Source organism: Myripristis murdjan, chromosome 19, assembly GCF_902150065.1.
Source record: "Myripristis murdjan chromosome 19, fMyrMur1.1, whole genome shotgun sequence".
NCBI classification, from domain to species: domain Eukaryota; kingdom Metazoa; phylum Chordata; class Actinopteri; order Holocentriformes; family Holocentridae; genus Myripristis; species Myripristis murdjan.
The window spans coordinates 4,704,120-4,731,429 of NC_043998.1; the positions used below are offsets into that span (position 1 = coordinate 4,704,120).

The 27,310-nt window shown below is 43.6% G+C and overlaps 1 protein-coding gene across 3 annotated transcripts in view; it reads right to left on the reverse strand.

The window, feature by feature from the left end:
* The window catches only part of tanc2b (tetratricopeptide repeat, ankyrin repeat and coiled-coil containing 2b), a 144,742-nt gene that overhangs the window by 99,277 nt on the left and 18,155 nt on the right, over positions 1-27,310 (reverse strand). For all 3 annotated transcript variants that reach the window (XM_030077185.1, XM_030077184.1, XM_030077182.1), the window contains exon 3: positions 9,440-9,544. In XM_030077185.1, coding sequence (XP_029933045.1) covers positions 9,440-9,506 — 67 coding nt within the window. In that variant the 5' untranslated portion in view covers positions 9,507-9,544. The remainder of the gene's footprint in view (positions 1-9,439; positions 9,545-27,310) is intronic.

Genomic DNA, 27,310 nt, shown 5'->3' on the forward strand with positions numbered 1-27,310 from the left:
CTGAGTCAAGCTGCACTTACAAAGTTATAAAATGGATGTTAGCCATTGCAACCCGCTTGCTGTACTTACACGAGGAAGTGGTTCTGCAGCGGATAAACAAAGCGTTAGGGTGAAAAACCACTTAGCCCCTCTTTGTTTTTACTCAAAATTCATGGTAAAGGGATTTGAGATGGAAAGTGGACTTCTCAGTTTTCTCAGAATGGATGGAAGTCGTCTCATGGTAGGATATGGATAAAATGGGTCAAAATATTCTTGGGCAGGCCTTCCAGGTTTAGCCTAAATGTGTCAAACAGTGCAGATTATGTCATAGTCCTTAAGTGACATGTAACACCCTTCACTGAACTTTTCACTGAACTTTAGGTTTCAGGGTATCAGAGCTCACGAAAAAAAAGGTCCATATTTTCTAAATGGTTTCCAGCGTGCACTTGGCCTATCACATTCTGTGACCCCGAAACACTGTCACCACTTACCCTGCTCAGGTGTCACCTAATGAGGGTGATGTATCTAGGTTACAATAACACCAACTGCTAAATGCCACGCACTTCAGCCACGAACACAGGCCTGTAATCAATATGTCAACGCAAACACAGAACAGGGACATGAAGCAGATCCGGCACAAGGTAAGAGACAAAAACACACAACAACAATGGCTCTCAGGTTACAGCGCGCCTTCCATAAGCATAATAAGAAAGAGAGGGAGAGGAATCAATTTTTGTGGAGCAGTACTGAGGTGGGCAAGTCTACTTTTTTTCTGTGTACAATTTTACCTTCGCCTGAAACCTGTGTGGAAAACAGCATCAGAATATAGCATTTCAGGGGAAAAACAACATGAAAGGAAAAGATGTCCATAGTGGGATGACAGGAAAAGGAATAGAGTGAGAGAAATAGATAGACAGAGCAAACAGGAGAGAGAGTTGCCACTATCGGCGGTGTGATCCAGAGAATGGAGGAGAGGTTAGACCGACGCTTCTTTACCCACGCACCGTGCTGCCCACTCCCTACTGTTATAGCTGGAACGCACAGTTCCCATTACAAAAGAGGCTCTGCGAGAGAGACACAGCCAAGTCATGGACTCCTGTGCCGCTCTCCATTAACGTGTCACTGCACCGCCACACAGAGAGCGAAATTACTCACAGGACACGGTGCGAACAGCCTTCAGACCACTTATGTCAGTGGATATTCAACCCTGTTTCAAGGCGGTGGTGAGGCTGACGGAACACATCCTACACTTCCTCTCCTGATACTGGACACGCTTTGGGCCTCCAGGACAGATTTATGATGGCATCACCGCCAGTATTTCCGAATACCTGAGACACACTGTTGGCTCAGGAAGTTAGGATATCTCACTCCTTCACTCCCATCTTTCACAGAGACCAGTTTATATCTGTATGCTGCAGCAATAAGACATGAGAGGAGGTGCTTCACTGTGATAATGGCCGCGACAGAGATACAACAGGTACAGTGCAGCTGAGCACCGTCAGCAGCACTAAGCATCCATTATCACAGCAAAGACTGTTCTCAAGGGTGTTATGTCTTTTATAAAACAGTTAGCAATGCAAGCATGCAGTCTGAAAAGCCTTCTTCAAAGCAGCATATATATATAAGATTAAGAAAAAACAGGCAAAACTATAAAGTTCATTAATAAGCTCTCTGGTTGGTATAGCAACCAAACGCATACTAATCTAATAAAGCAAAACACAGCAGAAATAATCTTCCACTGAATACCAAAGGCTGCAACTATCTTGAGCCTAAAGGACTCAAACTAGGTCAGTGAGTGGAGGCACATGGGTGGTCATGACAAGGGTGGTATGTGGATCACGTGGTGCTACTGAACCGTAACGATGAGCCCATAAGTGCCTCCCACGCTAAGAGAGGACAATTCAGACACTTTGTCTCGTGGCCCCTCCCCGGCCCAACCAGACAGCCAGTCTGAATTGTGTCTGACCTTCGCCGGACTTTCGTTCTGCAGCAGGTTTGTTACGATGGTTACCAGGTGATGGGGGTCACAGGTGCCTGCTGATGGGGTCGGCAGCTCGGGGGCCCGGGCGTGCTCCTGATCGACACTGGCTATATTGTCTCTGACCCTCTTTGGAGAGCAACGTCTCTTGCTCTTTGTTGTTTAGGAAATGGACTGATGAGGCCACAGGCAACCAAGTGATAAAGTCCTCCTCTTGAGTGTTTTACCTGTCACCGCGCTTTGCGAGCGCATGTCATCCTTAAAGCCAAACTAGCTCCATGTTGAGTTTGGCGAAGAAAGTTTGAAAGTGGTAATGAGCTTTCTGGAGAGAGGAGGGAAATTTAGTGAAGATAGAGCAGAATAGCCTCAGGGGTAAGAGACCAGCTGAAGCACTGAAAACAAGTTCTTCCTGACAGATCCATAAACACTTTATCTCCCCAGCTCCGCTGAAGAGAGCAGATTAGGCCCGTGCATACAATCTACATAAGAAGCCATCTCATAGCTGGAACACAGTCTTAAGTAGAGCAGGATTGCCCTGGCAGACAGTATCTTGTGCTGCACAGTCCCTTTATTGATCTCCGCAGCATCTAAGCTCCTCGGAAATAAATGTCAACAGCGAGAGAAAGAAAGCTAAAAAACATGCTGTGGCCGAGCCTGAGGAGGGTGCAGTGTAGACACCATTCTGTTGTCCTTTGTAAGCAAAGGTCAACACTTCTCTCCACAGCTGTGAACCATATTGATTCACAGGTTCAGTGCATTCTCTGCTGGCTGCAGTGTGTTCTCACACGGCATCGTGAGGTCCACATTTAGGGGAGGATTAAGATGTATATGTGCAGCGCAAGAAGAGCACAAGTCCAAGTTTACAGACAAAACTACGCTCCTCCACAACCAGAGAGCAACAGAATAATACAGCTGAACACAAACAAGGCAGCAATGACTGTGAATATCATCGAGATGCAAATTGTCTTGAAATACAAAAACTGTATGCACATCAACAACAACAGCAACAACAGTACAATATTATCCCTTCTGTGGAGCATTTGGGGCAACTGAGGGCTAATTGTGACATCCCTCAGCAGGGTTACAGTGTTCCTGCGCGTCAACAGGACCTGGTCCACTGAAATGACTCCATTCATTCTTTCTGGGTTCATTCATACAGGCAGGAAGGGGACATTTTGTGGAGCAGTAGGTGCCAATCTGTTGCTCTGTGGAGATCGGCCAGAGCCAGCTCACGTTAAGCTGCTGCCGCTCTTACTATAGCCTGTTACATCAATCTGAGAAAAGCAGGCAGACCACTGATTACTATGTAGTCAATGAACAGTTCAATGGATGTTTCAGCGCTTACTTTGCATGTATCTGCATCAGCACTATCTATGTAAATAAATGTGACAATGTCATCATCATATTTCCAATGCATTTACTGGATTCTTCAATATGGATAAGACCCAAATCACAAATACAAACTAAAAAGCCCAAGAAAACAAAGCAAAAAACATGTTCAAGTAATTTATACATAAATGGAAAAGCATAAAAATACGCTAAATAAGAGGTTCAAGTGTGGCACATGAATATTATGTCATAGAGCTGTCCACATCTTGATATAGTTATTAAATTATTACAGCATCTTTTGGTTGAGAGCTGTGTTTTCAGGCCTTTTTGGCTTTAGATAAACAAAAATACATTGAATTAAATATGTGCAACAATCTAATGTGCCCTTACCTTCATTATATCTAATGCAAAATTAAGTCACAGGTGCAGTAGTAGTCTTCATTAGCCGTTTAATTTTGTGCTTATAAGAAAAACTGGATGTCCCCTTAGCTGACTGAGGTGCAAGACACATGAAAGAAATGATCATTCTGAAATGTTATTTTTCACAAAAGAATCTTTGTAATGTGAAAGACGGTTATATTAAAGATTGTGCTCGTTCAAGGATAGCATCATGAAGGTCTTAGAGGTAGCAGCCAAATTTTATTTTCAGGCGTCAGTATTGGCCCAGAATTTCACAATCCGTGCATCCCTACCCACAGCTGTTTGTTTTGACTGTGTAAAAAAAAAGTGTTTTAGGATGTTTCATTTAATAGTTGGGACTTTGGATTTACTGTGAACTAAATGTTGTTTGCTGTCACCAATATCATCCTTAAAGTGAGCCTATTGTCTTCATATGAGTCCTGGGAATTTGAAAGCAACAAAGAGTCAAATCCGGATGTTTTTCCTCATCCACAGAGGAAATATCTGAAGACCCGCATGTTGGTCATTTATCCTTTATTTCCTCAAATGTAAGAAGCCTCTCATCATAAATTCCTACTTTTACTAATGTCTCCCTGCTCTCTTTTTGAGGTTTAAAGCACATACTTCCCCTATATTTTAGAAATATAAGGAAAAACATGATGTTTCTCTTAGAGATTCCTGGAACAGCTCTCTTCCCCTGGAAAAAATCTTTGGAATAATAAACACATGTTTAAAATCAGCGTGGATATTCCGTTTAACAGTGAGCCAGGGAATATTCAGCAGCTCCACCAAGCAAAGCGTAGCAGCTCTTAACTGTGCAGCAGCAGAGCAGCAGTGGAGGCTGAGCAGCTATAGGCATATGGCACAGTCATATGTTGAGCATAATAAGCTCAGCCTTAATCTTGGACTCGCATTTTCCATGCAGAATTTTTCATTTTTCATTCTCTAGAAAAAAAGTGAAGGGAGGAGCACCATCCATGTATTAATATTTATAAAAATAATTATAAAAACTAGGGCAACACCAAACATGTCACACTCACACACACACACAAACACACACACATGTGATGCAGTCCACATCATGGCCGATCATTAAATTAAAATATTAAATTAATTCTGCCACCTTGTTTTGACCTTTAACTTAAACAGCATCCCTCAGCTCAGTCGACATCATTTTGAAAACACTGGAAAGCACTGGTGAGATGCACTTAATGACATTTTTTAAAACTTTAATTTAATGATTTTTTTTTTATTTTCATAAATTTGTAATTGTTAATATTTTATTTAATTTGAACATAAATCATGCACAGACTATAGATGCTTCATATGTGGCTGCACTGGGCATTTAAAAGGCAAGTCAAAGTTGTTGTTTTTTACATAAAACTGTAATTAGACTTGATTTATCACATCAATATTTTTTTTTTTACAGTGCATCTGCCTAACTGGTGTGTCACTCCCTGTGCCTTAGAGCTCAAAGCTTATTTGCTGATCTGATGATCTCTAATTAGATTTCCCCACCACTGTGGAAAATGAGCCGTCAATTAGCGAGCTGTGATTAGGGGGACCGATTTGATTCCTGTCAAGCACCTGCTGCCTTCACACTTGTCGGCTTACTGGAATGTTCCTCGGCTGATTGAGGAGAGGAATATGGCGGCTGCTCGGCTGCAAGAGGAAAAGAAGGTGGTTCCTCCAATGTCATGAGGGTCAGATTTGGGGGCACACTGGCTGAAAAAGGGGGATTTCTAGCTACTTCAATATGAAATTAATGAAAAAAATAAATATGCAATGAGGAAAAAATATATATATCACTGCCAGTGTCTTACCCCGACGACATTAATTAATCCAGTTAACTAATTCTCCTTTTATTCTGCTCCAAGCCAAGAATGTGCCCCGTTCCTCTCTGTAATCAACATCGCAGCAAATCGACGAGTGCATCTTCAAATCTAGAGAGGCCATTTTGGATCAGTCGAGCACGCTGTGCCATAGACGGCTCAGCTTGCTTGATTGGCCATCAATGGGTGTTCATTACGGACACCAAAGGGTCTTTCAGTCCATCAATAATACAACACAGGCGGAAGGCGATCCATCTGGCGCGGAAAGTAAACTGTGGATGATCTCTACAGCTGTTGCGATTACGCATGGGTAAGCAACGTTTGACATTAGCATAAAAAAACAACAACATTTGGACAAATATACAGATTTCACATGCCTCAGTGGACAAAAAAATGCTAAAGGAAGAAACCAATATTCTCACGTCCTGCTAGCCTATTTAACTTGTGGCACCTCCAAACATCTTTTGTCATGATCGTCAAGTCATAACTGTATTATTCTTCCCGCATTTAGGACATCCTTTACATTTTCAGATAAGGTGAGAATTTTCACAACTTAATTTCAACCACTAGTGTGTATGTGTGTGTGTGTGTGTGTGTGTGTGTGTGAGTCCAAACTTGTCTCGTCTGGTCACTTGCCAGGCTGAAGCCTATCTCTCAGTGCTAATTAGACATGCAACAGCTCCTTGTCCAGACGCCCCCACCCTCCAATCTCATTTCCCAGCCACTCAACTGCCCCACGCCATAAACAGTAATTGCGGTGTCAAGTTGCAGACTTCGCTCCGAGTCGAGGCTCACTCCGGCCCCCGCCTGATGAGGGCAAGAGGGACGTGACAGTCAAAAATTTGATCCAGAACACCGCAGAACGAAATGAACACCTTCATTTTCCATTCATGGAGCAGCTAGAAAGTGTACGTATCCAAGACACAAAGCAATATCCAAAGACCAGAGGGGACACTTTCCCTCTCATTCACATTTTGGCTCAGTGCTTTCCAGGCGGGTGTACTTGTACAAAAAGCTGCCTCAGGCAACTGAAATAGTGGGCCGCTCTGGCACAAAGAAGGCTTACATGCACACAGTGGCTGTAGTCGGATCTGTGTCTTAGCAAAAAAGATTCCGAGCGTATCTGATATCTAAAACACTCGCTGTGGTGACTGAGGGACATGTGTCCTTTCTGTTAAAACAGCCCGAATCTCAGGGTGTGAGATTATGTGTTCGCAATCTCCTCAGATCTCGAAAGGCATCTGATTAAGCTGAGTGTGGAGAAGAATGGCGGCAAGTGACACGCCGACGAACAACTAATAACAGTAGTGTGGCAGGACGTTACAGGCACACCGTGGTGTCCCGAGAGATAACACCCCATTTCCTGAGCATGGCACGGTTACAGCTTCGTACAATTCAGCCGCATCGCAATCAGAGCGGCTTATCTTTGTTATTCACTTTTAAAAATGCCATTCATCGGCTCAGTAACTTGGGTTAACGCGTTTTTTTTTTTTTTTATTTCCAGTGCAGTTTGATAAGGCAAGCCCATTGTTTCCTTTTAATAAGGAATGAGCTCAATGTGCTCACAACAAACGTTGCAGGCAGATGCCTCCAAGATATTTGAATGAGTCTGGATGGAAAGCACAGAAAGAAATGGGTTAATTGCAAAGGGATCACGAGCGGCAGTGCTGTTAACATGACTGGTAAGAAAGAGCGAATGTGCTTCTAGTGGTGAGGCTGTCTTGATCAAGGCGCGGCTGGGCTCATCTGCCGCCCGCAGATTAGCGGGTCTATTCCCCCTCACAGCGCTGGAATTCCTAAGCCAGAAGCTTTCTTGTAACTGCATCAAAGGTGGAGGCTGATTTTTTTTCTTATCTCACAATCTAACATGGGCCTCAAAGAATGATTTCAGCAGCCAGTGTGCATCCATATATAGGGGTGGGCAAGTCCTTCCTTTGAGGCAAGAGCTCCTTTCACAGCAGCAGGCGTGAGCGGTAGCTACCCAGCGCCCCCTGTCTGTGGTAAGCTGATACGTTAGGAGAGCTGTCGCCAGTCCTTGGGCCGTCCTTGAGAGGCACTGAGACCAGTGTAGATTTAGAGAGAAAATATCTGTTTATCTTTTTGAATATATTTCAGGGCCTGCTTTGGCAAAGAGATTTTTAATCTCAGCGGGACTTACCTGGTTGAAAAAAGGTTATCATAAAAATGTGAGAGCGGTCGTTGCGGCGGTGTGTGTGTGTGTGTGTGTGTGTGTGCGTGCATGTTCATGTCCTGCAGTTGGCGGGATACAGATGTTTCAATGGAGGAGACAGATTGTAAGAGCGGCACTTGTCTGCTGAGTGGAGTGGCTTCCCTGCAAAGTGACAGCAGCAGATATCAAAGCACTGGAGGGTACTCCAGCCATGCACCGCCTGCCTGGTCTCCTTCACTCCTCACATGTTAAGACACAAACAAGCAAGCAAACACAAACAGACTGAAGGACAAGAGGAGGTATATCTATTAGCAACAAGTTCACTTTAGTCTTGAGGCCTTGTTGTGAAAGACCTCAAAACACAGGAGAACATATAATTTGACTTGAATTTAAATGCCCAAGGTAACTGGATTACTTATGTAAGAAGAATCGCCGAAGTGTTTCTGCAGCTTTACAGCAGAGATAACACAGTGGAGCAAAGAAAGGAGTCGATGTCTGCAACAGCGGATCACATCTACAGGACAAAGACATGACATAACACTCAAAAACAGAGTGTGAGGAGAGGCTTCTCCTCTGCTGGCTCACATTTGTAATGGTGGTACAACACCAGTGTATTCACTGATAGGTACAAATGAAAACTCCACTCTCTCTAAAACGATCATTGTCATTAGTTATGACAAAGAAACAGTCGTTAGCTGAGTATGACAGGGGAGATTGCTCTCAACGTGTTTCTGCATAACATCCTCTCAGAGAGAAAGTATCTGATAATGGAACAACGTATGGGCTGTTTGGTGAAATTCATAGTGTCAATTTGCCACGGCGGAAGGTGGTGGAAAGGCCTTCAAAAGCCTTGCAAATCACGTCTAAAATATTGATTTCTCAAAAGCACTTCCATCTAATGTAGTCAAATAGCGGCGAGAAGAGGCGGTGACATGACATGCAGGAGATTTCAAGCTTTGCGTTCGCCGCTTTATCCGTGCACGACTTCAAAATGCAGGGCACATCGAGATTAATTCGTGTGCAGAAATCGAGTGGGTGGCTGGACGAAAGCCCTTAGATGGCACATTCGTGCTCAGCAATAAAGACCCTAGCCTGGGGAGACAGTTAAGGAGGGTGGAGGTTGTTATATTGCCTGGCAATAACCCGAAACTTATTACATTCAAATAGGAGCTACTGTACCTTTCCAAGCTCTCTCTCTCTCCCTCTCTCTCTCTCCCTCTCTCTCTCTCTGTCTCTCTGTCTCTCTCTGTCTCTCTCTCTCTCTCTCTCTCAAAGTGTTGCTTTTGGCAGGGACTCTCTGGCCACATCAAATGGCCCCTTCCTTTAAGTGCGATTTTTATAAGGCTTGAGTAACAAAAGTGCACGCATAGGGACAAAGAGCTCCAAGTGAGTAAAATGAATAAAATGTCTGTTGCTGCTGAATGGTTATTTCCACCTGACTGGTACATCACACATGTTCCATTTGCCTGCAGTCGGTGAAATCAGCCTATGAAAAGGATTTTGATTGACTTGACTGAAATCTGCAACAGCTTGCTGTGCTGTTTAATGCTAAGGAGAGCTACCAAGTCAGTTAAAGCATGGGGGGGAGGGGTATTTCAAGAGGCAGAATAGCCAAGTCGGTTATATTTTGGATCTGCCGAGCTATGCGTGTTCCAGCTTTCTAAAATACTCCCACAGAACCGCTGAGCACCTCGTGCGTACTGACAGGCAGGTGAGTCATTGTTTGTGGTTGGCATCAGAAGGCAAACTCACCACTGCTGCGACTCTTGCGGTTGGCCTTGCCCCCCGTCAGCAGCATCTTCAAGCTGTTCCTAAACATGGCTGCAGCAGATGCCCTGGACTAGATTATGGAAAAATCTGTTGAGGGAGACAAAAAAAAAAAGAGAGTAAAAATGAGTATCTCTGTGATCAACAGTCTAAAGTAAACTCTGACTCTGTGAATAAGAAGAAATAGGATTCATTAGAAGCAGGGATAATGCCAGTGCAACACATAAAAAGCTATAATGTCAAGAAAGAAGGCCAACAGGAAGCTTCTCTAGGTAAGAATGGGAATCGTGTGTCTGAACCACGAATCCTGAGGGATAAAATTAGGTATTGAATCTTATCTACGTAATATAAGTTTAAAATCAATTCTGCCTTATAGTGAAGGCAGTATACAAGCAAGCAGTCACTGCCAGTGCTTTTCTTACCTCCCACGAACCAACAGTAATCTCCTGCATTCCAAGGATGATTATTTGTACATAGCACGGTCAAGGTGACTACTTGATCATCATCAAGCCTGTGTGGGTGGAGGGTGACATGCAAACTATTAAGGCTGGGTGTTAAAAATCAATATCTACATATCAGCAGGGGTGCGTATTAAGCATCTGAGTCGCTAGCCATTTCCATAACATCTTTTTTTTTTTTTTCAAATTTAGTCTGGATTATGAAAACAAAATATCTATTTACACAAAATGAACAGTGTATTAACCATTCTCAGTATCAAAAGCCTACCACTTCTAAGCTGTGGTATGAAAGGGTTATCAAAAAAAAAAAAGGTTGTACAATATCAGCGTAATGTTTTCCTCTGGTTTATGGCTATTTCTATCAAGGGAATCAGCGGACCGTGGTTCCTTTTGTTGAGAAAGGCTAATGGAATATACAATGATGCACAGAGAATGACTTACATGATGAGATGATCTGCTGCTCTGCCAAAATATTGTAAGAGGCATCAGCTTTAAAAAAAAAAAAAAAAAAAAAAAAAATCCCATCTCTGTGAGTACACCTGAATAGTTTCATATATGGCAAATTATGCACTGGAAGCTCAAGGCCAGGGTTCGGGTTTGGAGGCTAATAACATTACCTGTTGTACAGCATGTGGGACAGGAGCTCGGGGCAGATAATACAGAGGATATACTGTAGCTTAAGACTAAAGAAGGTGGAGGCTGGGGTTTCAGTATGATAAAAAGGAGCTGCAAGGCCTACAGTTAAGATCAGCCTAAAACCCCAAGGCCGTCTCCCCTCTCTTCATTGCGGCTCACTCCATCCCCCTAATTCCTTCTCTATCTCCCCCTCTTCTATGCCCCACCACCCCCACTTCACCGACACACATATCTGTGCTGTGAGTCCTGCTTGTAAAAAAAAGCGGGGCAGCAGATGTTCCCCATTAGTTGGGAGTGACTCAGCAAAGCCCCACAGACAGACTCCAGCTGAGGAGCCGGCTTTGGACCCAAACAATAACAAGCTCAAAGAGGTGGACATGGAAAAGCTCTCAAGAAGCCCCCACCCCACCCCCTCCTACTCGGCTTAACCAATACTTTTCACAATCCCCCCTGAACATGAGAGGGGGTCTAAAAGGCTTCCAGGAACATAATACTACTAACATACTGAGGGACACTATGGGGCCACGGCATCGACACTGAAAGAACACAAGCTTTTACGGTCAGGTGGGCTGAAACTGAGCTGGTACACCTTTTGAGCGCACATGCATTGAACTAGCTCTCAGCTTCTGCATGACATTTGTTCGTTTGTTTGTTTTTTTTTACCCAACTGTGTATTGTTGGATGGTGTTTCTCTGTAAAGAATGTAAATGCTGTAAGCCTGATTGGGTCATTTTAATCGTCATGGTGATCTGATCTCTGGGACAGTCAGAGCAGATGTGAGGCACTCAGGACTGGCCCAACAGCACGAGTTGCTGTCAGAGCTGGGTTTGGTTGTTTGGAGCTTGTGCAGAGGGAACCTGTGGAAGACTCAGAGAGACTGAAGCCTCAAAGTGATTCGGACAACAGTGAACTTGAGGAGAGTTTAGCTCAAGTGGGAGGGAAAAAAAAAAGGAAAATAAACCAAAAGAGAAGTCCGTTTTAGATCACACGAGCTAGCAGGCCAAAAGCGGCCCGGCCCCCACCTCTGTTTGTGTTTGGCCCACAGCCGCTGATACGCTTTGTTGTTTGTTTGGTGTCTGCTTAAAATTACATGCGGGATGATTTGCATACATCATCAATGACCATTTGACTGCCAGCAGCATTATTTTCTGACTTGCGTGTTGATTTTTGGTTTGTATTGAATTACCCTTTGAATGAGGCATCAATGGTCATTTGAATACTCACATTATTTTTTTCTACTTGTGTGTCTGTGAATTGTCTTTTTATGACAAGAGGCTCAAACACATGATCATTTAAAACGCTGCTTTCAGGTGTTCACAGGTTCTGTTTCTAAAACAATTATATCCATGCTTCTACTTTGTTTCTATTAATTTGCATGAACAATTAAAGGGTATTTCACTATGTTATGTAAAACACTAAATTACCACCACAGAGTCATCTGCTCTGCTACCGAAGCAAAGGAGGTCAGATACCCCCATGAGGCCAACCATAACCTTTTTAGCATTAAGGTGATCAGAGGTGACTGGCGATAAACCAACTAAGATATGTTTAATTCGATTTTACGAGGATAACATTAATGTGAGCATACGAGGAGTAATCAGTCTTGAAAATCCTATATGTGAACTTGAAAACATTTACCAAGCTGTCAGCTGCAAATTGCTCTTGGACAGGCCCATATTATTATTATTATATTCTTTTGGTCCTCTCCTTTTTACAAGATTTATTAATTCAGAGACAAGACACTGAGAGAATGAGGAAGTGATCCTTAGCTTTCATGTCTAGTGCCCCATTGCTTTGTGTGTCCACTTTTACAACTGCAAGGCAAGGATTTGCTGAAGATCAACTGGTCCGGAAATTACAAAGCTTTTCTCAAAACAAAACAAAATAAATAAAAAATTAAAAAAAAAAAAAAAAAAAAAACAGGCTGCAAAATATAATGAATTTCAAGGAATTATTCTTAGACAATTTTAAGGGAACTACAAAGAATAAAAAAGGTACTTTATTATCATTATGGCATCTTGATTTGCTCTCCCTCCCTAACCACCTTTTTACTCAATAATAAATCAAGCTGCTTGCCTGTGACTGGCCAGCCACTGAGCTGTTTGCTGGGTATCAGTGACAATGACAGATGATCCTGATGTTTAATAGGGTTGTGCTTCTGATAATGTATTTGAGAGCGGTTACCATGCCGCTCCCCAGTCAATAACAGTGCCAGTAAATGTCCTCATCACAGACAAGGGCACAGACCAAGGCCAATGCAACTGAAAGGGTTATGACATTTTTAGTGTTTCATCTTTTAATATGGACCCAAGCCTACCGGTTCAGCTGATAATATAGGAGCTAATAACTCCAGCGCTCATAAAGCTCCTTTAAACACATCTCATCTGCATTGGATTTAGAGGGTTTGTTGACAATATGAATATTCTTGACCTTATTTGGCGTGGAGTGCAGCCTCATCCGCTTACCGTGACAGGTCTATTGAAACAAGAGATGAGCCCTGATACTGCTTTATGACAAAACGCTGGTGCTCTGTAACATTTGGCCGAGATCCTGAGTGAGCCTACAGCAGTGCCATCTGCAATAAATCTGTTACCTGCAATTGAAATGGCAAGTGTGGGTTAGGGGTAGTGGATTGTTTGACCCCCAGTTTCAGTTCTGCTCATTGTGCCCCACCAGTGTGAAAAATGCAATGCACTGGGTGGAGAAAGTAGCTATGGAGGGATGAGCTATGAGACTGATTTGATTATGTAGAGTCAAACTAAAGCTAAATAATACTGGCAGTTCAACATATACACTTGCTGTATATGTGGAGGTAAGACCTACTACTGGTGTGTTTTATCTCAAACAAGGCCTTGATATCAGCTGATACCTCAAAACATGTAGTCTTTCTGATCTATTTAGTGTTATTAGAGTCATAACCCCTAAAATAAAGGTAGATAGTAAAAAGACACCAACAAATTCCAAGTTGAAATGAGTTTGTTTTTGTTGTCAGTGTTTGCTAATGAAATATCACCCCACAAAAAGCACTAACAGTGGCATAGCGGCCATATTCCTATTGCATTAACTGTAGAGCACAGCATCCTATATTGTCAGGGTGACATCAGAGACGGTTTAGTAGAGAGATGGCTCACTGTGGTGTCATCTCCTGCATCAGTGTAATTATCTCCGCTGGACAGCAGCCTGGAGGGGATCATGCATTTGTTCAAGTATATTTGTCTGTGCGTGTGTGTATCTGTCTGCAGCTAATTTCACATACTAGTCCTCTCAGCCTAATATGTTTTTTGTGCAGAGTCATGATTGTATGATCAAGGACCGCTCATGGTTGTGGTGACTCAAAGCCTTTGAAAAACCTGTTTTTTTTGCCGTGTCTTTCCTTCTCCGAGCACTGGAGAAGGGTAATCATTCTTCTAGGCTTTCATGTATACATGTGCAAGCCTTCTATGTGATTTTATAGTTGGAATAAATGGTTGGTTTAGTATTTCAGCTCATGATCAGAAATCTATGGCTTTGGCTGGTTTTCAGCTCCAGTGATACTAGCAGGCGTTAAAGTGCACCCTGTTCCCTGTGGAGGCTCAAACTAACTCCCTGTGCTTTGAATCAGGACATTTTATTCTTCCCAACTTTGCTCTTTTTTTTCGGTGTAATCTCTGCAGTTTTTTGACAGTCAACCTGTCTGTGTGATTCGCAGCGAAGTTCTCGGCCTTCTAGTTACCCAAGCTAGATTGAGTCCCCTCAGCCGTGGAAGCAACCAGTTACAAGTCATCCCAGCATTCATTACACCAGCTTTATGATACACCGGCACAACAAATTCCTGACCTGACAGAGACAGAGGGAGAGAGGATGAAAAACAGCATTCATACCACGAGCAGCAGTGCTAGTTCAAGGCAGCTCACTGGTGAAATGAGAAATGAATGGCTTGGCTGTACAACATCTGGTGTGGTGTGAGCTTGAAGTTTTTAAAAGGGATAGTTCGGATTCTCGACAAGAACAATCTCATTCACCGAGAACGTGGAACCATTTATGTGAAAAATTACAAGCAGTGAACGGAGTTTTACAACGCTGCCGAACAAACGGCATAAACAAAGAGGGATGTCCATTTTTTCTTCCTGGAGAAACGGTTTTCAACTCGATTGATTTCTGCTACCAAATTCAAACAACCTCTGCTTCTATTGTCAAAACACTGAGGGAAGTGATTTTTTCAATTGATTTCCCAAGTTTATGCAAATTCACTTAGGGGGTTTAAAAAAAAACACAACATCCCTTTACATCCAAATTCTGAATGCAAAAACACTTTGGTTTAAAAAAATAGAAAAACAGCCAGGTCTACATGAACCGGTCTACCATGAGCAATGGTGTTGTCTTGTAGAAACCGCACAAACTCCCCATCCCCTCTTCTGCATACTGTCTGATATCCATTTCATTAATATGGACCGGACGTTTCCGATGACGAGATGTAGACAGTGGTAGGAGAGTGTAAGGTGGTGATGGGTCAGATCTATTGGCATGCACGCTCATCCCCTGGGATGGAGCCAAGGCTGTGGAAAGGTCCCGATGTATCCATGCAGTTCACCATAACTTCAAATCAGCAGCAAATATGAGCAGTGAGCTGCATATTAATTCGGGCCCGGCCTGCCATGTGGACCTGAAGGCATTTTGTGATTACATTACTAAATCAAACACTTAAAAGCCCAAATTACGGTAACCGCTTGCCGTAGCTTCATGTCACGGTGCGGCTGGGCGGACGAGATGAGGGATGAAACGAGAAACCTCGCAGTCTGGCCCAATAAATCTGTTTCCATATGCACAGAAGTGGGCTAACCAGGCAAGGCTACAGCAGTTTACTAACGGGCAGAGCAGAAAATAGGGAGAGATATTGTTTCTGTTTCTAGAGGAGGCAATCAATGTTCGAAATCTTAGAGGACAGGATACTGAGTAGGCAAGTGTACACGCACACAGACACATACACACGCAAGTAGTCAGAGAGAGAGAGAGAGAGGGAGAGAGAGAGAGACACGCGCAAATGTACACATGCACGCACATACACGGCTAAAGCAATGTTTCATCTGAGGGTGTATAAGCACGTACATCTCTCATTCCCACTCTCTCTGACCCTGTGTACCGGCCCTGTGTGAAGGGAAGCCAAGAAGCAGCATGCTCTCACAGATAATGTGCGTAAGCGGATGTAGCCCATCTCAAGCTCCCCCACAGGCTCAGGCATAATGCTCCTCCAGTGTGTTAAAAACCACTTAAAGGCACATTCTGCGGCCCTGCATGATGAGGCACTTTCATCTGCTCCGGTCACACAAAGCAGCGCGACTGTTTGTTCGGGTGAAAAATAAAACAGACACAGCTTGACTCATCTGTAAGCTTATCTCACAAAAAGCCGAGCTGAATTAAAACTCTCCAAAAACTGGAATCAAATATGCCTTCGGAGCACAATACATACCTGTGTTAAAAAGCTTGACACTTGGCATAGAATTACTGCCCAGCCTAGGTCATTAAATATGTAGGTTTAGCTATAAGCCTCGCTTGAAGAATTGCTTCATTATGGCATAAGCTTGGAGAAACCAGAGTTATGATTATTAAAGGCTTACAGGCTAAGACTCCTCAAACCGCATTACTTGATCCCTATTCTGATCTAAAACTAATTAAAGTCATTTTTAAATCACTAAGTCATATCTCCATTTTTAAGCATGGAAGAAATCCAGCTAGCAGCAGGTGTGCAAATCGCCTCCGCTGCCCCCTTTTTCTGAGCGCCGGGCCTGGACTGAGCACCACCGTGACCCTCCATTAATTACAAAGCTTATTTACAATCAATAAAATCCCCTTTAATGGGGCTAGCGATGGCAAAGGCCAGTGTTGCAGGGTATCCAATAGGATTAATCTCGTGTTTCTCTTGACCACCAAATTAAAACTCATCTGACAGGGAACCACACAGACACAATTACAGAATTACATGAGTGAGGACACACGTTTCCCGTGGGAGGGCTCTTACTGTGATTACCTATAACGCAGATGTTACGGCGGTCAGAGAAATTAGAGTGAGAAAGCAGAGGGAGGTTTTTATTTGAGTTGGAGGAAAATGTACCTTTTTTTTAATGTCCGAAAGAGGGCAATTATTTAGCGCCCACCCATGAAATTAAATCTATCAGAGGTGAATGAATAACCATATTTCATATTAACATCTTAGCTCTCGTAAAAGACATAATAAGAATCTGTCTTACAATGGGCGGCAAGGCGTACGCCCAGGAAAGAAATGGAGCTCTGCTTCATTATGGACAGAATGAAAAACGGTTGCCACCCAAAGCAACGTGAAACATCAACAGCTGAAGACTGACAGGTGGACACTGAGGGACGGACATTTCCTACAGCAATTACAGTAGGATCCAGGGGTCTGAATGAGAAACACGGATGTCAAACCCTAATCAAATAAGAGCAGTGGAAGAGAAAGCATTGTTTCAGAATGTTTATCCTGAAACAGCAGTGTAATTGCAGCTGAGTCATCCATAATGCATTGATTTTCTCCACTTGTATTCACTGTCTGCTTCCAGGGTTCAGAGAGAGAGAGAGACAGAGAGAGACAAAGACAGAGAGGGGGGGGGGCAGATAGACCTGCTCATTAAAACAAGAACATTCTGCTGCAGAGGTACATCTCTCATAACACAGCAGAGAACATATAAACGCACACAAATAAGAAAAGCAGGCCTCAAGCTGGATGCTATCACAGCCGGCGCTCTCCCTCGTCTGGCCGCCGCCCGACACCTCGCGGTGTTAGACAGGAATAAATCACGCTCCCATCTCCTGTTTGAGGATGGCCAGGGGAGCGGCGTTCCATAAATCACACTGATATCAATAAGGGGAAGTGTCAAGGCCCGGCTCACAAGGTGAGAGGTGCACAGGGCGATGCAGAAACCACTTAAGGTCGCTGGTAGGAAAGTTTCACTCGTGCCCCGCGAAAGATTATTTATTAATCTAGATGAATGCCTCAGCCTTCATTGCTTTGCAAGGGAAGGTGGTGATATCTGTATCACTGTGCTCTGTGCAAGGGCATCATCAGTTTTGGTTGTGACTGCGGATGAATTTGCTGTCTGTGTCACAGCCCACTTTCCTTTCCCTTATAAGACTATGAGAGGGCACAGAGTATGCTCTCAGTCAACAATAGGGTAGTGTTTTTAGATTTACTGTCTCATATCAAAGAACTACCACCATCTGCCCTCACTTAACACATTAGCCGTGCACTAGGCCTCACAAATATCATCATTATGTTACCTGGAATTACATGTCAGACAAAATATAAAAGTCATTTATTTAATTTTGAAATTGTGTTTTGGGTTTTGGGTCTCCGTACATTGGCAGTCGACAATGAGTGCAGTTCCTCAGCTGACAGAGCATCATCAGCATTTGTCTAATTCAATATAGAGCAAAGACGGCTGCACTAACATGCTGGAATATATGGTGCCTCCAACGGCACTATTAAAACTCGACTGTGCGACTGCTAAGCTTCACTCATGTCGACTGCCACACACCCAAAAACCAATTAGCACTCTCCTCTCCCTTGAAACATGAACCGTGCACTACGCCTATGTGAGCACAGTCTCAGTGGCCGGGGTCCCGAGAGTTCAGCCGTAAAGAGCAAAGAAAACACTTGGCGCAAGTTTCAGGTTCCCAAGAATGGCTGCAACTGACACCTTCACACACTGTATGAGAGGACCGTCACCCTACTGTAAGTTTCCCATTACACCTTGGCGAATACTCCATATCTCTGACCTTTCAACCTGCTGCCACACAACCAGAGATTCAACGTATTGTGGATCACAGTAGGGGTGCTGTCCTTGCCGGCTTTACATTCAATTTACTCATACTTGCTGCTCAGGCAAACTAGGGCTTAATGCTGTTCTTCATCTGCACCACACCAACACAGCCCACATATAGCAAAGTGAATTATTATCTGCTTTGGTTGTGTCATCGCCCTGTGGGGAAACAGAAGTCCTCCTACACAGGCCAACTGGCACGCAGTTTCATTACCAAATCTATGCCCAGTTTAAACCAGCTTAGGACTATCTCACCCTCTCGTTCAATGTTATTCAAAGGAACCGACTGAAATAACATGTCAGCCTTTATCAGAGTCAAAGAGAGCCAAATGAAAGAGAACATAATTTATTGCTTTTTATTTCCCCGTTTGTTTCAGAGGATGTCTGGGAAACACCACATAATGGGATGAAATACTGTGAGCCATGTAGGCAGGTGTAGAAAATTCCCCTGGCCGGGCTGAAAAGGAAAATAAATCATCTAAATGCAGAAGAACCTATTTATTCTCTCAGGGCTGTATACCCATAGTGTTTGAAAGTTCAGCTGCAGTCTCATTCAATGTCTTCTTCATCTCCTCAAGAGTGGACTTGAACACTGGTGGAGGATGCAAGAGCAGGCGTTTGTTGTTGATTAATGAAAAACCATTTTTCCCTGGCAGACATTGAAATGACAGCGGCAGCACAGCCCTGATTTTAATTTGTTGTGAATGTGCTGCATTAGTGCTCCCCTTCCCCTTTGTTTGGATGCTGCTGTGAATAATAATGCCAGAGACTGTGTGGATGAGCAGCAGTGGCTTGTGTTGTAACCTCACCAAGCCTTGCCAGGGAGAGAAAGTGTCCGGAGGAGGATGGAGCCTCTAAGCATCCTGCTAATTATGATGTTCATGTGTTGCTGCTACCCTAGTAGCACAGTCTTACTACCAGGTTCACACAAAAACGCAATCGGAAAGCCTCACATTCTAAGAAGAATCAAGGTTAGATGATTACACTTAAATGCTGTATTTGTTAGCACAGGGAGAGGGATGGCAAAATTAGACAGTCAGATAAATCCCTCCGACTACTGCTGCCAATCCTCACTCCACTCCCCTCCTTCATCCTGACACTTCAAATAAGACCTCAGTGCTACACCTACTGGCCGTTTGGAAGTGCTGCTGCACCGTCTGCACTGAATGAGTGAGCAGAGGTGCCAGGAGTTATATTAATGTAATAATAAATCCAAGCCTAATCTAAATCATAGCCTTTCATCTGCGTTGCTGACATATGACACTGACACGTCCATCAACCAGTCCATAGAATACACAGAGATTTTGTTTTGCATAAATCCTGTCAGAAGCTCCCATTTGTATGCCTCCAGTGCCCCCTCCCTGCTCAAACAAATGGGCCGGGGATTCAGGAAGAAGAATGGCTCCATGTTTGACAGGCGGCTTAAAGGTGCAAATAGAGTCATGACATGAGGAGGGAAGGTCATTCTGCAGAAGGCCGCTAATGGCAGGTAATCAACCTTGGCAGGAGTGCACATTTGCATTGAGATAGACGCATTTTAAATCAGCTAGTGACTCTGGTCTGGTCTGGCCAGGCGCTGAAAATTAAATTCTTGGAATTAAATAGATTGGGATCTCCTGCTGCCCTCCGCTACTTGTTTCCCGATTAATCACGGCTTATTTGCTTCTTATATGCTGTGAGTGGCGTTTGGCAGATGCAGAGTCCATCTCGGATTTTGTTCCCCCTTTCATCGCGCAACATGAGACATGAAAAAGGGTGAATAAACGACAAATCGCCATGGAGTACAAATTCAACAGTACAACAAAGGCCATCTAAAATTGAACTGCATTAAAGCATAACATGGCCATGATGATGACTTGTCATAATATACTCCCGCATCTTCACGGGGCTCAGCTGTCACATGGGTCCAGTGCCAGCCTGAAGCAGACTTCACACAGAATTGTAATAGTCATCCCGACTACCGACCCTGTCAGACATGGATCTGTCTGCCTGACACAACTTGCCCTCAGACGATACCCAACTGGCTTGACTTGGCCACTTGGAGGTCATCATCAATTGGCCAGCTCGCATAAACTACAACTGGCTCTCATTTGATGTCCATGTGTGCAGCCCAATTATACTCATTATGTTAAAATGTCTGACCACATGTCTCTCAGTCAGAGCCCAGTAAATTGCTTGTAGTGACTTTGTATCTCTGAGCAGCAGAGCCAGACTGAGTGCTGGACTTCCTTGCCCAGGGCTGTTGTGTATCGAGTGCTGCAGAGCGGCTGACAGACTTAGTATGGCTTCTAAGCTGAATAAAGCCACGGGGGACTCCTGGTTTGGTTTCCTTTATGAATCAGTTGAGAGTTACAAAAAAAGCCTTCATCCAAAATTAACTGAAACTACTTTAAAAGGGTCTTAGAGGCCTTCCAGCGGTGGGGGATAATGTCTCACAGTGTAAATCCAGCTGAGACAAAGGTCAGCCAACTTTGAAGAAGCGAGTGAAATTTCCAAGGAACCGTTCAGCTGTTGATGGTCACTGGGCCGTGCACTGTTAAACCGACCACACAGAAATTATTTGCATTTGTTTATTTCTTTTTCATCTAGATCCACCATTTTTTTTGCATCGGTTGCTCTGCAGGACACAAACAGAAATAGACTTGTTGTCTTTGACTGTCAAATGAAGGTAAAAGGAACAGGATGAGTTTCAAATCTCTCCCAAAGAGGGGTTCCAAGAGGGTGCACAGTGACATTTTCTATTTAGGACATCTACCGAGAGCGCCGGTGACATCAACAAAACCCACAAGGAGTCTGTGTTCCCAGCGCACCCCGAAGCCTGCGGGCACAGAACCATCAGACATTCAGGGGGTGGGTATGGATTCAAAACCGCAGGACAAGAACAGCACAAATCAATAAGGTATTGCAGTCCCACCAAACAGCAGGAGATCAAGATAAAAAGAGACAGAGTGGCTTTGATATGTCAAAAGGGCACCTATAATGACTTTTGGTACCGACCAAATGAGTTTCTGCCCACAGCTGGGCCTCCTGGCACTTGACTAAAACAGAAAAGCAGGTCCAATTGTCAAAAGTGATTGTTTACAACGGTTTGGTTTTCTATTTCGACTGCGTCTGGGGAAATAAGCATGCGTATTACACTGGATGGATGCGAGCTGGGTTTCATTGAAGGAGAGGCACACTGACAGAGAGAGGAGATGAATCTTGTTTCTGTTTTGTGATGAATAATGCATTGCTCCAGTCCTGTACCACTATGTACCCCTCCATCACATTCACATTCACTCGGTGAAGAACTTCCCTGTCCACTGTGAATTAGCAGCACCTCTCTAATCTCCTCTTTCAACTCATGCACACACAACTTCTGCAGGAGTTGTGTGTATCTTTAATATGCAAATGATCTGATATTAAACAGTGAATAAAGAGGCAGGTTCCAGGAAACGTACTACTGGCGTATTCTGTAATTACTCCTCCTTGTGGAAAGAAAAAAGGATTTAGGCCCACAACCCGCCTTAGCCCTGTACTGACAGCTGGGATGTGTGGCCTGGGGCTGCTCCCTGAAAATCGATGCTTCAACTTTCAGAGAAGTTGGAGTTAAGTTGAGCTGCATTACCACAATAAAACAGATTCAATGTGGCGTATTTCTGCCAAGACGCAACCTCACAATCAAAGTGACAAATGGCAACATGGTGCGGCAGCCAGGCTGAGAGGAGCACACAGACACAGTCCCGCCTATAGTATTTCTATAGTCAGTCGGTTGTGTCGCTGCTAGTAAAAAAATATGCTCCACAGGCACAGACCATGCCACCGCTACAAGAAAAAAACCTGGAGGAAACACTGAAATGACCCTGAATTTAGACCTATTTAGGACAACTGTTCTGTTTAACTTGGTTAATAATTTAACCGTTTACATCTTTTAATGAAGAAATAATTTATAAGAGCTTCACTTAACCAGACACACCTGCGTACTGTCCCTTAAAATCTTTATGCAGCTTTCTTAATTAATTCCACAGCTTTAAAAATGCTCAAATATGTTTGTATGAATGTGTTACATTTGATTGTAATTGCTTGTGATTGCTTTGATTATTATTAATGCGATGAAACTTGCGCCAGTGCATTTTGATTGCCAGAGAGACTATAAATTTAAAAACAACAACAACAGCAGCAGCAGCAACAACACAATAAGACTGTTTAATTTTTATATTTAATGGCCACATCTGAGCAGAATCTGAGACAGGTACTGCCCTCGCATGCCCTTTGCTATGTTTACTGACACACATCACACTTTGAAATTGTACTTTTCCCTTTTCATGCAATCTCGCCATTTATTCAAGACCCAGCTATACATCAGATTTAAAATACCACTACGTTTAACCAAGACAACACATTAGCATGGCTCACAAGGGCAATTATACCTACAGGGTTGCTATTTGTGACTGTGAATCCAGCTGGATCTGCGGAGAGAGTGTGAAGAAAGGGAGTGGGAGAGGGGCAGAAAACATCTTAAATTACTTGCTCTTCCAGTTCAGCCACTCGATTGCCGTCAGGCTGGACTGACGTTTGATTGAAGGCGCAGACAAGAGCATGGGAGAGGGAGACCCAATTAGAGTGTTAGCTGGCCACTGACCTCTGATGGCGATTTGACGGCCAGGCCCATTATATCAATAAACGTCTGTTAGATTCCAGCTGCCATCGCACCATGTGCCAATCACATGGTTCAGGCACGGAGTGATGGAGCAGTTTACTCCCACTCTCACAGCCTGAAACAATAAACAGTGCCATGAGGCTTGTTTCCAAGAAATAAGGATGGATGAGAGCAAGATGACAGAGTCTGAAGATGATATTAAGTCTCTCATACAGATGTTGGCAATCATCCATGTTTTTTTGTTTTGTTTTTTTTTTCATTTCAGTAGCAATGCGCCTCAATAGCCTATAGACATAGCTTTTAATTGAAAGATTTTTATCATTCATGAGGCATTGAATTAAATGACTTTGATTGTTTTCATGTCACGTTACAATTATTTGACTCTTGCGATTATGACTAATCCAAAGTGCTGGGCTGATGGAACTCTGTTGTGGAAATTAATGAGCTCTACATAGCACACACAAGAAACAGCATCTTCATCCCATCTAATCCCCACTCGTTTCAGTTAAATAAACCAACGTAATCTAAATGGGAGTACTACATCCTGTCCTGGGCAATAATATCTGCAGAGGAGCAGTCACGCATGACAGCCACAATGCATCTTCAACCAGCCACGTGTCAGCGTGCGCGCACGTGTGAGCCCTCACATGCACGACGTGTCAACCCCTCAGTCAGACAAAAAAATTATTAAGATGGCAACGAGATGCCGTAGCTCTCTGCTCTGGCCGGTGAAGCCCCTTTTCCATTACAGGGTATCCACTCTACTCGCCTCGGCTCTAATTGCTTGTTTTTGTTTTCCATTAGGCAAAAGTCTGCGATACTATCTCGTACCACATACTATTTTTGGAGCCATCTCCATCGAGGTTCCAAGCAAGCTAAGCCAATGCTAAAATTATGATGTGACACACTGCAGACCATTCATTGGTCAGAGAGAAACTCAACAGCGAAGCCCTGTTTGTTGCAAAGCCCTGCCAGTTGCTGCTTACAACCAAGAAACACCCAAGTGAGACTCATGAAACTTGTGTCATAGATAATGTAGAAAAACAAAAATCAGCAAATAACAATTAGTTACATTAATATTGTTCACATGAAGCAGCCATTTCCTGTTGGTCGTGGATTTTTAAAAAATTACTTGTGTGGTGCTCTGGTAGAGAGGGGAAGAAGAACGAGTCAGCACACCCACAAGCAACTGGCAGGGCCTCGCCATGAGGGGCGCTATCTGCACTGAAAAACTAAATCCAGAAAAGTGAGTGGTACCAAAAGCCAGTAGAGCAGATACTATGCAATGAAAAAGTGTCATAAAGGAACTCATCAACAGAGGGGGCAGAGATATGATGTAGATGGAGACGTGCAGTGTCGCCTCCTGTCCTTCCCCTTTGCTGAAGGTCATGTGCAGACAGAGATAAGAGTCAGCCAGGCTCTATGCCATCCACATACGCAGGCTGCGCCGAGCCCTACCCAACAAAACCAGACGAGAAAGGCTGGGCTCTATTGCCCTCTTGAGACAGACTGTGTCAGACTCACGTACACATGCATCTACACTGGGTGCTGAGAAGGAGGGTGTTGAAAAAAGAGAAAGAGACAGAGGGGAGAGGCAGAGAGGACGTGATCGAATAAGCAAGGAGAAACAGTCCATCAATGGCCTCTGCCAGGTCAACCACCAATACAAAGGAATGTATATTTGAATAAATAACGTATTCAAGAACCGCTAGGCAATAATCAGCAAAAAGGCTCTAGGTCAAATGTAGCTGAAGACTGCTATCATCTTTTTGTTATTCATTTTGGTTCCACTAATCAGCAGTGGCTCTTTAAATCAAATTTCATCTCACTTGTGCAAGAAAAGATTGCACTGGTGTTGCAGCACAATGACCAAATGATTTTTTTTTTTTTTTTTTTTTTTCCCAATCATGCCTCTGATACGTTTCCACCAAAGATGAGACCAGAGGGTGAGCATGTAATCTCACGAAAACAAGCTTAACGTGGAGGGAGTTTGGTAATCTCATTTGCTTGCTGTTTGGTCTCATCACTGGGCTGTGAGAGACAGGCTGCCCGGGAGAAAACGCCCTCATAATGGACCCCTGCCAGGCGCTTCGTCCACCGAGTAATTAGCAGGGGCCACCACGTCGTGCCACTCGGTGCCCGCGGTGAGGAGAAGGTGGGTGGTTTTTAAAAGTCACACGTGTGGCAGTGACAAGCTTTCTCAGCTTCTTCTATTCCAAGGATGTGTGGACATCTGAACAAACCAAATCCATGGAAAACCAAGTTGATTTGATCTCTTAAGTGGGTGCTGTTGTAGTTATTCTTAATGTTACTATCAAACCCAACTTCAATTCTAAATTTAGCTTAGATGGACGAGCTTTAAGCTGAACTCAGCTGAACATGAAAGTCTATGCATACAGTAAACAACCAAGAGAGACCACCGCTTTTCTACAAATCAGCAGCTCACTCTCCTGTTATCACCAAAACCAAGTGTGCTTGAGTAATACTGTGGTAGCTGGCATCTCTTTCAGGTTTTTTATCTTTTTTTTTTTTTTTTTTTTTTTTTTTTTTATTCTGGGGGAGGGGAAGGCAGCTGTTGGCAGGGCCCAGCTGTCAATGGCGGCTGGCAGAGATGAGAGAGGAGGAGTGGGTTTGAACAAACCTGTGCATGCATGGTCCCAAAGGAAGCTCAGTTTAAAGAATTCCCTCAAAAGCCCAGATGATAACCGGATGGCTGTGTTTACAACTTCGTCTGAGGCCGATTTGCCATCCCATATATCCATTACTTCTGCTAAATACTGAGATGAGGATGAGAAGCGATTCACTGTACATAATGTGGCCTAACATGATATGTCTTTTTAGCGTTTCCAATATTTTCTTTAAACATGCACAACTTCCCCGCCTACAGATTGCTATGACCATATACCCTAGTGCAGTGGTGGCTACTGATTAAACTGTTATATTGCACTGCATTCCCTTCAATACAGCACAACACATCAAAGATTATAATAATGAGGTGTGGTTCAGCCGGGGATTGAATAGATAAAGACTTTTAGGCCAACAGTGTCGCCCTGACCTGAATCTGACAATGTTTTTTTGAGATGGAGGGTGGAAATATTTCCAAATTCTGACAGGGCAAAAATTAATTCAAACAATTTCTCACTGCTAGCCCATATCTTATGCCCCCACAATTATTATGCATGGGGTGAAAAAATGGAAAATGGGATGGAAATGGGAGCAGGGCTCGGTCTAGACTAGAATGCTGATGCTTTTCACGCTGCTCATAGCTTGTTATTTCTCAACCCATGCATTAGCAAAGACTGATTTCTGTGCCCTTCATTTCCTGTTTTGGAGCTTGGCTACTCTGCGGACCTTATGCACCATTAGAGAGACGGCTGACAGCCTGGCACCATGGCGCTTAATCACACGACTTTATGATGGACCACTGAAGGAGCCAAATATAGGCTTTATTTTGCTGCTAAACTCAAAGCCTCTCACCATACCAGCCAACGTATTTTCTGCTAAATGACTTATAAAGACATCCTCTGTCGTGGGAGGCTTAGTCATGTCACTGTTAAAAGATGTGTTCTTTTTAAATTGGCACACATTTCCAATCATAACAACACTTAAGCCATTAACAAGATGGCCCTCTGTGTGACAATGCTATCTGGCATAAGCATTTGTACCCTGGCCACGGAAAGACCACATACAGTAGTAGTAGTGGTCTTTATTACTGTAGCAATGAGGACATTTTAGGCCAGAAACACACACACAGAGAAGTACCTCAGATGACAAATAGCATAAAAAGCCACTCAAAGCCCTTTCATGTGCTCCTTTTATTAATTCCCCCTCAGTGAGTGATTCTCTGCTCAAAGCCAGTGCAGCTGCCTCCCATCCCAAACCACTGAGTCCAGAGCTAACCAACATGTCCAGCTTTAAATCCACCAGCCTGAAATGTTTTAATGAGCTGCATGACAATTAGACCAGCTTGTAGCTTTAGCATGCAAGCCAGTAGCCGCTGTATAGTGTTTAAAAAAAAAAAAAAAAAGTGTGCTTGAGACGTGACAGAGGGAAGAGACTCTCAAGTGAATCAAAAAGCACCAGTTGGTTGGTTGTTCCTTCAGTCCTGCTCATTAGGAGGTTAGAAACAGGAGCAGGCTTAGCTGTGGCCAAGGGCTGTCTCAGTGTTCCACATTAGACGAGACAGCAGGACTTACATGTCCCATGCCTCACTAGTCTGTCTGCACAATCAGAACAGCTAGAACACCAGGCTGCACACTTTATGCATCTGTCCACAAGACAAATGGGATATATAGCGATCCAAATCTCTACC